This window comes from Hydra vulgaris, chromosome 08, assembly GCF_038396675.1.
Source record: "Hydra vulgaris chromosome 08, alternate assembly HydraT2T_AEP".
Classification (NCBI taxonomy): domain Eukaryota; kingdom Metazoa; phylum Cnidaria; class Hydrozoa; order Anthoathecata; family Hydridae; genus Hydra; species Hydra vulgaris.
In genome coordinates, this window is record NC_088927.1 from 21,695,545 (window position 1) to 21,710,000 (window position 14,456).

General features: G+C 28.4%; 1 protein-coding gene across 1 annotated transcript; it reads left to right on the forward strand.

The window, feature by feature from the left end:
- Window positions 1-3,772: 3,772 nt before the first annotated feature.
- Window positions 3,773-13,682, forward strand: LOC136083122 (uncharacterized). Its single transcript, XM_065802531.1, has 3 exons — window positions 3,773-5,561; window positions 13,303-13,414; window positions 13,523-13,682. Exons 1-3 carry the CDS (start codon window positions 3,773-3,775, stop codon window positions 13,680-13,682), a joined length of 2,061 nt encoding a protein of 686 aa, XP_065658603.1.
- The last annotated feature ends 774 nt before the right edge of the window (window positions 13,683-14,456 follow it).

Below are 14,456 nucleotides of genomic sequence, written 5' to 3' on the forward strand. Positions count from 1 at the left end.
TTATATAAAAAATTCCTTAGTGATGTTTCGGCGCTAATGTACAAAAAACAAAGAAATAGGGTAGTAAAATTAAACTATTAACTAAAGAAAATTTATTTTGGGAAGTTAATATTCTCTCGATTTCAGATGCATTTCTATGGAAGTTAACTAAATCTTTCCTTTCAGATAAATCAGGTTACTCTAACAAACGTATCACTTTTGTTGAAAACGGTAACATCATCTCTGGTAACTCCTTATTGACTAATATTTTTAATGAATATTTCATAAACGTTACAGTGCCATCTGGTAGTACAGACTTCATACATTCGTCTTTATTTTCTTGCTGTGTAGACCCAGTTGATGCGGCTATCAAAAAGTATATTGATAATCCCAGTATAATAAACATAAAGAAAAAATTTAGTACGTGTACACATAATTTCCAGTTCCATCAAATCACACCTGATGATATTACAAAAATTATAGGGTATATGAATAATAAGGAAAAGACTAGTGGTGATATACCAACTTTTAAGTTAAAATGTTATATTGATCTTTTTAGGGACAGTCTTACAGATTGTATAAATAATAGCATCCATGATGGTAAACTCCCGTCATTTCTAAAAATGGCTGATGTTATACCATGTTTTAAAAAGAATGACCCAACTGATAAGTCGAATTACCGTCCAATTAGTATTTTTCCAGCCCTTTCTAAAGTTTTTGAAACTACTTTATTTGAATAAATCCTGATATATATTAAGTCTAGATTCGATAAACTTTTTTGTGGTTTCCGAAGAGGTTATAGTACTCAGCATGCTCTTTTTTTGTTACTTAATAAGTGGCATGATTGTATTAGTAATGGAGGTGTTGTTGAATCAATATTAATAGATCTCTTAAAAGCGTACGACTATATAACGCATGACTTACTAACTGCTAAATTAGATGTCTATTGTTTTTTGAAAAAAAAAAATCCTAATCTCTTGCTATCTATATTTGTGGCCGTAAACAAAAGGTAAAAATAGGGTCTTCTGTCTCAAATTGGGTGGATATATTATCTGGAGTGCCTCAAGGGTCAATCCTTAGACAAATTTTGTTCAATATCTTTAAAAATGATTTATTTTTATTAAAGATACGAAATTTTGTAATTTTGCTGATGATAACGCTATTTATGCTTGTGATTATAGCTTTGAGGAGGTTACTTTTCGTTTGCAAAAAGAAGCAACCAATACCATCAATTGATTTCAGTTAAACTCGATGGTTACGAACCCAGATAAGTTCCAATTTCTTTTAGCTGACTTAAAAAACACAAAAAATCTATCGCTAAAAATAGGTAATAAAAGAGTTTTGCCTCCGATAAGGTACTACTTGATATAACAATTGATAAAGATTAAAAGTTTCGGGAACACATTAAACAGTTATACAGTAAAACTAATGGTAGATGTTTTGCTCTTTCACATATAAGAAATTTTTTATCCCGTGATAAATCTAGTTTGCTGTTTAATGCTTTTATTATGTCTAACTTTTCTTATTGTCCTCTAATTTGGATTTTTTGTTCAAAAAAAGATGACAAACAAATAAATAGAATTCATAAAAAAGTTCTAAGTAGAGTCTATAAAAGATTTGATTTGTCTCTGCATGAATTATTTATTTTTGATAGCAGTCCAAGAATTCATCTTAGAAATTTAAGATTTCTTATAATGAAAACTTTTAAATCTATGAATTGTCTGAATCCAATATTTATGAAAAATTTTTTTACTATAAAAACTCTTTTGCCGAAACTTTGTTGTAACAAAAAACTTATTCTACCTCCTAAAGGCTCCATATATAATGATTCATGATGTACGTTACATAGAGCCACGCTCTGGAACACTCTAAATAGTGAGACCATGTTGGCAAAAAGACTTGAGGTGTTCAAAAAACATATCAAGAATTAGTATGGTAATAATTGGGTTTGCAAAGTTTGTTTTATTTTATGCTGACTTATATCTTCAGCTAAGAATGTATTATTATAAATATTTTTTTTTACATCGAAACAATTGTAAAATTTTATAAGATTTTTTTTTTAATGAAACAATTTTAATTTTGGTAATGACATTTAAATGTGTGTGTACTGTCTTTAAAGTTAAATGTGTTGATTTAAATTAGTTTTAGTGTTAACTAAAACTATATTGTAAAAATCAACTTAAAATAAAGTTTTTAAATTAAATTAAATTAAAAAAGACGACGGAGAAAACAAACGGGCATTCATTCTAAAGATCTCTTATTAATAGCGTCTAACATTTTCCAAGTTGTATGCAATGACGGGGTTGTGGCGACCCATAAGCTTTATACCAGCAAGAAAGATTCTCTTTTCTTTCCCATCCATGTGTGTTGCTTCACCAGCAAACATAATTGTATATCATAATTAAAGTTAAATTATTACAATAATTATATATATAATTAAAATTGATATTGATAGAACTTTATAATGAGTTACCTAGAAAATATAAACTCCTAGAAGCCAAGAAAAGAGTCACATCCGACATTCGACAAAGAAATGTCCTCCATTAAGCTGTCTCAGAGTTTGTCACTTCTAGACCTCTGAATATATACCAGTGGTATATATTCAGCTGGAGTAATAATTACTAATGGAGCTGGTAAGACGAATGTCTTACTAGCTCCACTGGTAGTTTTTACCAAGTCAGGTTAAACACCACATTTCCCACTGTTTCTCCTTCTGACTTTGATGAATCACTTTGAAATTAACTTAACTTGAAATTAGCCTCAAATGAACTTTTTAAAGCCCCCACTGATCCACAGTCTTTTGAATCACACATGTTGAGTTTAGTAAAGGTGAGAAAACTCAAATATTTGATAACTAGCCGTGTCCTGTTATAGACAAGGCGGCTTATTTTTCTAAAAAAAGACAACGCTCTGTTTCTCTCTTTCGCTTCAACATTCAAATACTTATTAAAAAGGTAGCTTTTTTTATTGTGAAATTGACAACAAATGTCTTGTTTGCTTCAACTTTTTCAACAACCGCGTTGCTCAACCGTGGAATGCTCTACCTAACGTTTTTAGTGCTATCAGTGTCAACTTCTTTGATCAGCCCGTGTCGACTGACCAGCTACCATTATAATTGCCACCACCACCTTCCACGTAATCAAGCACAAGTTTGCAAGGCTAACTGTTTATGGGCTTACGGAATACGCCTGGTTCCGTCTAACCAACTACCACTAAGTCTTATTTATTTCGTAAAAAATAGTTTATAATTAATTATAGTTTATAATTAATTATAATAATAGAATTTAAAATTTTAATTATATTTTTCATGTGCATTTTTATTCCAAATATTAAAGTTTCAATCTCAAATACAAAAACTAAGCAGATTTCACATTGTCGGTCATTTTATCTTTCGTATAATATATCTTTATTTGATTTTTTTAATCAATGTTAAATAATACGTAAAATTAAAATTTATAAATTTTATCAAAAAGTTTTTTTTTTCAATAAAAATATCAAATCATTTCTCTAAAAAACTTATTATTACGTAAAAACATATTATTGCGAAAGTTTCTAAAGGAAATTATTTTGCATTTTGAAATAAAACAAAATTTTTTTTATAAAATGTAAAAATTTTTTTTTAATTTAATTTGAGATAAATCAAATAGATTTTATGTTTTAAGACATATATATTATCATATAAGTAAAAGAATTTTTTCTATAAGAAAGGAATTATTTGCGGTTGTTTTATTAGATTATAAAATACACATAAATATAGCTTTCTTACTTTTATCAACTTTCACCTAAAGTAAAAATGTTGGTTAAGTACTTCTTTGTGACAATTGCATCGAGAATAATCTTTATATCAAGACTAATCATTACTTCTATAAAATGTGAATGTTCTACCGAAAGGAACCAAAATCATATTACACTAATAGAATATTATGAAAATAAATTACTTCGTGAAAGAATGGCATTGTCCAGTGAGTACTCAATGTATTTTTTTGAGAATAAATTATTTGAAGGTAAAGATTTTTCGACATTCACCTCAGATAACTTTTTTACTTCTATTGAGATTACATTAAATATGACTCTTGATGAAACTTGGATTTCAAAAGAATGCAAAGGTCTGCAAATAATAATAACGAATACCGATGAAGAATCAACAGCAATAATTTCGAACATTGTTGTTCCGTACAGCAACTTTTTTGTCTTAGATTTTAATGTTAATAATCAAAAGTTATCCTACACAAAAAATTTACTTCCATTATATGTAGATCCCCAAAATTATTTATTTTTGAACTTAAGTATATCATTAAATGTTACAAAGTATATTTTTGTGACGATCACTAATAGAACAAATGAGAAATATCATATTTTATCATCCTTTGTTCAATACAATGATTTATGTTACGTTGAACATATGGTTGATACTTATGACATGTCCTACATGTTAACCATTGCAAGTGAGATTGGTCCAAATGAAGAAACTATTTTTATTATGTGTAACTCCATAGAAAGCTTACAATACTTCTTGCAAGCTTGTGAAAAAAAGAATGTAGTCATTAGAACAGTAATTTTAAATACAATAACTATCTTTAAGTATAATGAAATAAGAAAGGTTTTAAGCACCTTTAGGAAAACAGTCAATGAATTGTATTATTACTCACAACGCTACAACTCAGATGAATATACGCAGCCATTTTTGTTGTTTATGATAATAAATAGCTACCGTTTTTATGATTTTTTGAATCTTTCCTTTTTAGACATTTATTTAAAACAGGAATATTTCTATTTTTCAAACAATACTTATGAATATATTCAACTATCTTATTTAAAACCAAAAGAAGAATTGGGTTTGAACTTATTCAAATGCATTAAAAGCTGTCAAACTGGATTTGAACAAAAACAAATTTTGTTCAATTCAAGCGCAACAAAAAAAAAATATCAAATTTGTGAGCCTTGCGTTGAAAACTATTTCAAAGCAGAATATGGAGCAAACGAATGTAGACCGTGCCCTATTGGTCATAAGTCAAATAACGATAAAACGGCCTGCATATCAAATCTGACTATTGACTTGACATTTCGCAGCACCGGTGTTTTAATAATAACTTCGTTTGCTAGTTTCTCTTTTTTGTTAAGTATCACTATTATTCTAATACTAATATTAAAAAGGAAAACACCAATTATAAAATCATCTAACGTTGTTCTTTCAGTTATTCAGAACTTATGTCATTTGCTAATTGCATTTTTTGTACCCATATTTTACATTGAAAAACGTGATTACATGGTTTGTTGTACTAGACATATTTTATTTGGTTTTTTACTTGCCACAACCACATCAATTACTTTTATAAAAACCAGAAAATATGTTTACATTTTTAAAAAAAAGGGTCGTATTTCTAAAAAGCAATTATTATTTGCTACATCTATCGATTTGATGACGATGAGTTTTATTTTAATTGTTCAAAGTCTACTGGGAGTTATTTTACTGATAAAATCACGACCTTCTGTTGTTTCAAATATAAACTTAGAAAAAAAGACTATAACTTTTGAATGCACAGCAGACTCTCAACTAACTGCCCAGATTTTATATATTATTTGTTTGTTGCTGATAAGTTCGGCTCAAAGTTTTCATGCTCGAAACCTCCCCTCGTACTATAACGAAACACTCTCAATCGCGTACAGTACGGGAATATGTAGCATATTGCTGATTTTTTACTTTCCTATTTATTTTGGCATTCAAGATTACGAGAAGCGAATCACAGCCATTGCCCTTTTAATATTAACAGTAAACCTCACGATTATGACAACGATGTTTTTACCTAAACTATTTGTGGTATTTTTCAGACCAGAAAAAAACAACAGGAAAAGTTTTCAAGCTGAAATCAATTCTTACTCTCAATCTAATAATCGACCATCTATTAAGTAGGTATTCTTACTTAATCCAGCAAAACAAAGCCTAATATAAAACGTCTATTAAAACTATATACATATATATATATATATATATATATATATATATATATATATATATATATATATATATATATATATATATATATATATATATATATATATATATATATATATATATATAAACTACAAACTAAAATATAAAACGTATTAATATATTACTTATTATCAATACGCATTACGTATGCTATGTATGCTATTTATTGAAATAAATTCTAACGTTTTCTGTGGTATATTTTACCTTGCTTTTTACTGATTTTTGTACCACTTCAATTTCTAATTTATATTAACAATTTAAATAAATTTTCTTAAAATTTATCCACAATTTTATTTGCAAATGATAGCAACTTGTTTCATTTTAGCAAAGATAATAATATATTATTTCAAACAGTATATTCAATAGTTTAAATGGAACAAATTATCTTAAAATGTATAAATACGGATCTTAATATATATCTTAAATATATGAATGCGCAATCTTTAAAAATATAAATACTTTTAATATCAGCCATAGTATGGTGATAGGGCGCTTGTCTTAGAAACAAAGGATCTGTTGTTCAAACCCCACCTATGGAAAAGTTTTGCGACATCGATTGGGAAGGAAGCATTAACTTACTATTAAACGCTCTTCCGCAGCCCTCTGTGATAAGACCCTAAGGAATTCTTGTGGCACCTAAAAAAAATATCATTAGAACTAGCTACACTTTATTCCATTGTCTCTAAACTTCCGGACAACTCTAAACATTGCCTTTAAACTTCCGAACTTTTTTATTGATAAAAAATTAATAAAATTAATAAGCAACTAATAAGTTTTTTTTGTTGTGATTCTGGATTAAGTGTATCCTGGAGAGACCAAATGGCGTTGTTGAAGATAAGATATCAAAAAATATTAGTATATTTTATAAAACCGAGAAGATAATAAATCTATCTTGTTTGGAAAACTTATACTTTTCTAAAATTCATTGTAGCAATGAAAGTAAAAAGATTTTTAAGTAAAAAAGTAGTAAAAAACAAAGTAACAAAAAAAGTAAACAAAAACAGACAATAAGAAAGAGTGACCATTTGCGCAGTTTTTTCACAAGATAGCCCCATTTTTTCAAAAATTGTCTCGCAACCCAAAATTGAAATTAAAGTCCTGCTTTTTTGAAATTCAAGAAAATTAGTGAAAAAATTTAAAATTTTAATATTTTTTTAACTTTTGGTGAAAAAATTACCCTACTATAAAGTTAGTTTCAAGCATAGATCATTTTTGGTTCAAAAAAACATTACTTAATTAAAAAATTCTATAAATTACATCATGCTATTAAAGAACTCCGTCATACTATCCAATGGAAGTCTATGCATATTTATTACCATCAAATTTTGATAAACTTAACAGCTAATTTTTTTTAGCAATCAACTAGATTCATTATGAAGATGTAAAACAAACTCAATGATCAAACTTTTTAAATAAATATAACCTCTGTGATGACTGGTATAAAATATTATTTTCTTAGTTCAACTCTTATGTCCCAATCCCCTCTATGGACGAAATGTTTTATTAAAAAATAGATAAATTTATCAGCTATTAAACGACCTAAACAAATTTCTTTATTCTATACATAAAAAAAATGTTAATGCAAGAAAAAAATCAAGAAACAAATTTTTCTTTACATACAAACGTCCACATTTTCTATGGTACAAAGAAATTATAATGCTAAGTTTATGCAATCCAAGCAAACTTCTAAAATAATGTTTTTATTGTGACAAATATTTTCAGGAAGGAAAGGAATTTCATTGTCTAAATATTCTTACTTTCTTGAAATTACCACCCAAATTTCGAAGTTGTTCTAGAAGCTGCATAATGTATTGTTCTTCGTTGTCATCATGTGAGAAAATCTTTTTATTTTTTGATCAACCTCCGCTGTCTCACTTGGGCACTAAAGCCTTTTGAACAAAGCTTTCTGAAAGCACTAATTTTTTCTCTATTAATCTGATTGTGAGAGCTATGTTAAATCTTTAGTTTCTAGTGGTGTGGATCCAAGTAATTTCGGTCCATGATATTGGTGAAAAAAAGGTAGGCAAAGTACTGTTCTTTGCCTGCATTGATGTTTTTATTAGTCTAGGCATGACAAGTTAGTTTTTACAAGGTTTTGAGTGACGTGCATATTTTATTTTTAAGTTCATTAAAAATTTATCTTATTATTTAATATGCATTGATGTTTTTATTAGTCTAGGCATGAAAAGCTAGTTTTCACAAGCTTTAGAGCAACCACCATATTTTGTTTTTAATAGCATTAAAGATTTATCTATAAGGAAGCTTTTGGCAGAGAAGAATTTCGGTGGTATTATTTTTCCAATAAGATACTAAAAAAACAATCCAATGACAGTCAAAGCACTTCTTTATTATTTCTTGAAAATAGTGAGGTATATAATCCAATTCAAGTCATTGATTGTTGCATGGACAGTCATTGTGCAGTTAAACCAGCTTGACGTAAATCATAAAAGCAAATCGGAAAAATGTCTTTCATGTTTGAAAAAAAGGTTGGCTGAGTAGTTTAATCAATATTTGAATAAAAACGTTTTTGCACGGGACAGCTGGACGTAGCGATCCAGCGGGCTTTGTGAAATGCACAAGGTTTGTAAACAAATCTGTTGGCTTTTGGTGGCTTTAATCCAAACAAAATATCCTTGCAAAAGACTAATTCATTAATTTGGTAATTAAGTAAACTTCAAGTTTTGAATTCAAAGAATTTTTCTTGCAGAAAGACTTGGTAGTTTTCCAAAAAATAACAGCAACAATGTTTGATATTTTTCATTCAGTGTTTGCAATGTTTTGACTATTTCTATGAAAAACTAAATATATTTCCTTCCTTTTTTCTTAATTTCTTTCGAGTGTTTTCCGCAGCAGATATTGACAGAGATATGTTATTTCTTGCGAGTATTTTTCACAGCACATATATAGACAGAGGTATGTTATTTCTTGCGCGTGTTTTCCACAGCAGATAAACACAGAGATATGTTATTTATTTAAACTTCTGATATTGTCAAGATAGATTGAAGAAAAAGTGTTGCTTGATTTCTGGAGATTTTATTTAGACCAGCTGCTGCAATAACTTCATATTCATCAAAACGATTTTTGAATGAGTTAAAGAATCCATTCCGAATTTTAATTTTTTCGAACCATAGGAAGTTGAAAGAATGTCTTCTTAAATACTTTTTTGTGTTTTATAAGTTTCTTCTCCTCCATCTTGAGTTTCTTAATGAAGTATTTATTTGGCACACTTTCTTTTTTGCTCTTGATTTTTGTGAACTTAAAAATGCTCATTTCTGGTTATTTTTCTTTGTGTATAACCCTATTACTTCTCCCAAAAATAACTTTCTAGTCACCCTTTGTCCTGTTAAAAGTCATTATCATCCATTCTTACTACACTTCGATCGCTTGGACTTGTTTAAAAGGCATTAGCAGCAAAAAAAAGTCATAAAGCTTAACCATCTTTTCTTAAATTTTGGAATGTATTTTAGTAAAGGTCTATTTAATGTAGAAAAACACAAACTATGAACGTTTTTTATATTCGACAATTTTCAGTGCTCTCCTTTTATAGATAGCATTTTCCCTCGTTTACTTCTTAATTAGAAATAGTTGAGATAGGAATGTTTCTGACTCCATTAGAATCTTAAATGTGTAATAGTTAAAAAAGGCATTTTTGATAGGATTAAATAGTATTTCTAGATAATATCAATTGATAAAACTATTTTTCTGTATATTTTTTTAATGTATAAGGCTGCGATTATATTTTTGCTTCACTTGATTATTAAAAAGATTATTTCTTTCAACCCATTTTAATCTGATTAATGTGTAAACCTTACATACACACTAAAAAAAGGTAGAAATTTCTACATTAGGGTAAGATATGCGATTTACCTTTTACAAGGTATAATTTTCTACCTTTTAAAGTAGAAAACTATAACTTTTAGAGAAAAAATTGTATGATAAACCATTGTTTTTAAATTAATTTTCTACATTCAAAGGTAGAAAGTTATACCTTACCAAGGGTTTATCCTTTATCTTAAACTAAGGTAGAAATGTAATAATTTTTTTTTAGAGTTTACTATATCTTCATGAATACCACAGGAACCTCCTAAACTTTTTCAGATCGGGATCTTTTTACAGACTTCAAAACTCTAGTTTTAAGTTGAAGAGTTTTCATAATCATTCCACAACCTTCCAACAACTTGTAAAACATTTCTAGTATCTTCTAGAATATTTTTTCTTTTAAAAATGTTCTTGAAGATTTAATTATGTTCTAGAATGTTTTGGAAAGTTTAAAAATTTTTCAGAATGTTTTGGATACCTGTTTACAAACATATAGAATGTTCAGTATTTTTTCTTTCTGCCGTTCGAAACTTTCTATCTCTTAGCAACAACTTTTGTAGGATGAAAGCATTTAAAGAATAATAATAATAAGTACAATATCATAACGCTTTATCACCCCTAGGGGTAAAATCGTTAAACGTTATTACCCCGGGGATAAAATCTTACTAAAAAAGTTTAGTTTTAGAAGTTAAAGCAGAATTACCTTAAAATTGTTTATGTTCAGTTATTATGTTTTTTAGTTTTTATGATATTTTAAAAGCGTTTTGCTGTGTTTAATACTTTAAATGTTTTAATTATAAGAGCGAAAAGAATTCTTCTCTTGTTCCTTTAAAATCTAGAACCAAGTTTAGAATTAAAACGTTACATGCAAATTATGTCAAGTGGAGTTAAGGAACTTTCATGTGTCATTCTTATTTCTTAAATGAAGTTAGGTTTTCGTATTTGCTTTCATCGGATTAAAAACTAAAATAAAACTTACGAAATATTTTTCCAAAGCTGTCTTGGAAAAATCAGAGATGTTTGTTTTTCCCAGTTGTATCAAGTCAAAACAGATTATGGTTGTGTATTATGTGGTACTTTTATATCTCGTGGATTTAGTGAGTTAATAATCAGTTATGGTTTAATGGATCCCAGTTCACGTATACTGCAGATATTTGATAAAAATAATTTAATTGATCTACCGAACGAAGTAAAAAAATTGTAAAAAAAAAGTAAAAAAAAAATTAACTAAATATTCATTCGAATAAGTAGCTAGTTGTTAAAAATATTTTTGCCTCAGACATTTATTTTATTAAAACTTAAAACTATGAAATCATTGGTTAAAGGTTTAATAAAATAAATGCTTTTAATTCTTATTCTCCTTTAATACAAACAACAGCATATACTTTCTTAGTTTTGTATTATATTTAAAAAAAAGTTTTGTATTATGTTTAAAAAACTACATTAAAAAGAAGACAAAATTCAAACTCTTCTTTTGAATTAAAAAGTGTCAATGTACTTTTGATTAAGTTTATCTCACAAAACAAATTTAATTCAAAACACAGAACAAAATTTAATGGTTCAGCTTGAGTATAAACTTGAGAGTTGTAAAGATTTATCTGTGATATTGCGGCACACAAAATCATATGTCAATCAGAAACGTCTTAAGACGATCGTGGGCACTGGGCTAAATTTAAGTTAGGGGCCTTCTACCTTTTCTAATAAAAAATAAAATAAAGATGTTTATATTGTAAAATTTAATTTAGAACAACAGTTATATTTACATGTGACGTTTTTGTGTTTTTTTTCCGTGAAAATTCTTTAACAATATCATCAAAATCAATATTTAAAAAAATATCAAATTTAATTGACATTAATGGCAGACAGTTCAATCTTTCCTGCAACATAGTTGATTAGAGCTCATTTTTAATAAGTTTTAGTTATGAAAAAGATTGTTGAAAGAAAAACTTTCAAGGAAACTTCAATATTAGGAGAAGTTGATTCCGAGTGGTCATTCTTTATTGAGTAGTAAAATTTTGTAAATGAATGTTTTTCTCTTGAAATATAATGTTTAAATTGCTGGCACAGTTTATTTTCATTTAAGTCTTTTTAATACATTTGCGCTAAGTTGGAACAACGATCTTTTATTTTACAATTGGCAATTATTTGATTGTTCACAAGAAATCCAAAATCGTCATTGACCTTCTCATATGCAATTGATCTTTTTTCTAAGTTAAATGTCAGTGAATCAAAAACAGGAAGGTATGTTTCAATCTTGAATTTAAGACTTCTCTGGAAATACATTTCTTTAGATTCACCATCAAAAAAAGTCATACATTTGCTTCTTTTCTTTGTTCTTTTTGAAGCATCTTTGTATTCAGTGTTTGGAAGCATCCTCTTGGCTTTTCTTCCATATTCCTAAAACTGACCTTTCTAATCTTTGATGAATTTCAACAACGACATAAGAATACGAACTGCATCATTCGTGTTTAAATTATCTTTCTGCAAAATCTTAAATGTTTTATAAAAATGACATGGAATGTTAATTCACAAAATTGTCAAAAAAGCAATCTCTAAAGAGCATCATTTTGAGTTTCTTTCGTCTGACTGCTGATCGAAGATTTTGATCGAAGATTCTTTTAATCTCTTTTGATTCTTTTTTAATCTCATCATAACTCCAATGCAAACAAGTAACAGTGCACGTGCTGATATATTATTTTTTTCCTTTGCCAACGAAAGACAGAAACACTTGCTAACAATTAGTTGATACAGAGAAAGAATTACAGAGGCATTAAACAAATTCAAAAAAAAAAATATTTGTAGGCAAGATCCAGCAGCACGGTTGCCAACCAGATTTAAAGAATGTCCAGCACAAGGAATAAAAAATGCCAATTTACTGTTGTCATTTATCTTTCTTTGCTGTCATGAGTATTGTCCTGCCATATTTGATACATTATCATATGACTGCCCACGACAATCAGATATTGAAATGTCTGTTTTCTGAATGAGGAAAAATTGTAAAAACCGCTCGATTGGTGTTGTATCTTTAACATATCGAACTGTAAATGTTAACTGATCGACATGAGACAAGTCTGGAGTTGAGTCAACACTACTGGAGTAGTATTTTACTTTTTCTAATTCTAAAATCATTTTAATAAATACCTTATTTCCCATTAGGCATATGAACTCTTCAAAGATATTGGCTGAGAGGTATGAAAAAATATGTAATACCTTTTTCCAGAATTTCCATGTTTTTTAATGTGTTCATCTAGGAAAGGGTCAAACTGGCTCAGTAACTTTAGAGTTCCCAGATAATTTCTAATTTGCTCTGATCCAATAGTTTGATTTTTTCCACGGAATGGCAATCCTTTTTATGACAAAAACTTCACAACTGCAACAATTTCAGCAAATTCTGCCAATATAATTGTGCATTGTTGAACTGTTTTAATAAAAGTCAAACTGACCACTCTCATTTTGCAGATTGGAATAAGTGAGGATATTTTTGCGATGTTCAAAGGCATTTTTTTATCCAGATATACATTTTGAGGCATTTGTCCAGATATCAAATCCAGTTGTGGAAAAATCAAAATATGTCTTTAAAACTAATGTGCAGGCAAAGCAAAGAACGGATCCTGGAGATGGTGAGTAAAACAGCCATTCACGGTTGACAAATTCCTCAACCAACAACTTAATAAATATTGAAACAAATATAAAATAGGCATAAACTAAAATGGATTATAATATAAAATTTAGTATGAAGTTTGAAAAACTGAAGTCTTATTTGCGTCTTAGTGGTTTGAAAATATCTGGAAAGGAAGAAATTCTTGCAGCTTGTGTTTATTGTGCAATGGCAAACAATGCTATGCCTGTTAAAATAGCTGAAGAGGTGGAAAATGATAAACTTACTGAGTAAAAAACAAACAAACAAACAAACTTTTTAGCGGTGTTGAACTAGCTAATCCTTTTTAGCCCAGTAATGGTTAGTTATCAGAAGACTTATTGGCCAACTATATCCTGATATTTACAATTATTCATTATTTAACCCTGCTATAATTGCCAGTAAAAACGTAGGTGACTACAAAACCTGTAAAGTTTACAATAACTATAAACGAGGGTGGCTTGAACTTTTATTTTACCATCAAGCTGGAATAGAAAATAAAAACTGTTATTGTGGGAAATCCCTTTTAAAAAGGATCATAAATTTTTTAAAACAGCTGTAGAGGTGGAAAATGATAAACTTACTGAGTAAAAAACAAACAAACAAAGCTACAGGTGCGGACAAAATAAATGGCAACATAGTCATAAATTGCTTTGAAAATTTAAAATGTATTCTTTATAAAGTGTTCAGGGCATCTATACAGCAAGGTGTATTCCCCGACAAATTAAAAATAGCTAAAGTTACTCCAATTTACAAAGACGGAAAAAAATCAAATATTAGTAATTATCGCCCTATCTCAGTTCTTTCAATCTTCTCGAAAATTTTAGAAAGAATTATATACAATAGAACATACAATTACCTTAATCTAAATAAACTTCTATATAAAAATCAATTCGGTTTTAAAAAAAATTGTTCAACGGAACAAGCCATTACACAGTTCATTCGTGAAATTTCCAATTCATTTGGTAGATCACAATATACACTAGGTATTTTCATTGACCTATCAAAAGCATTCGACATGGTCGATCA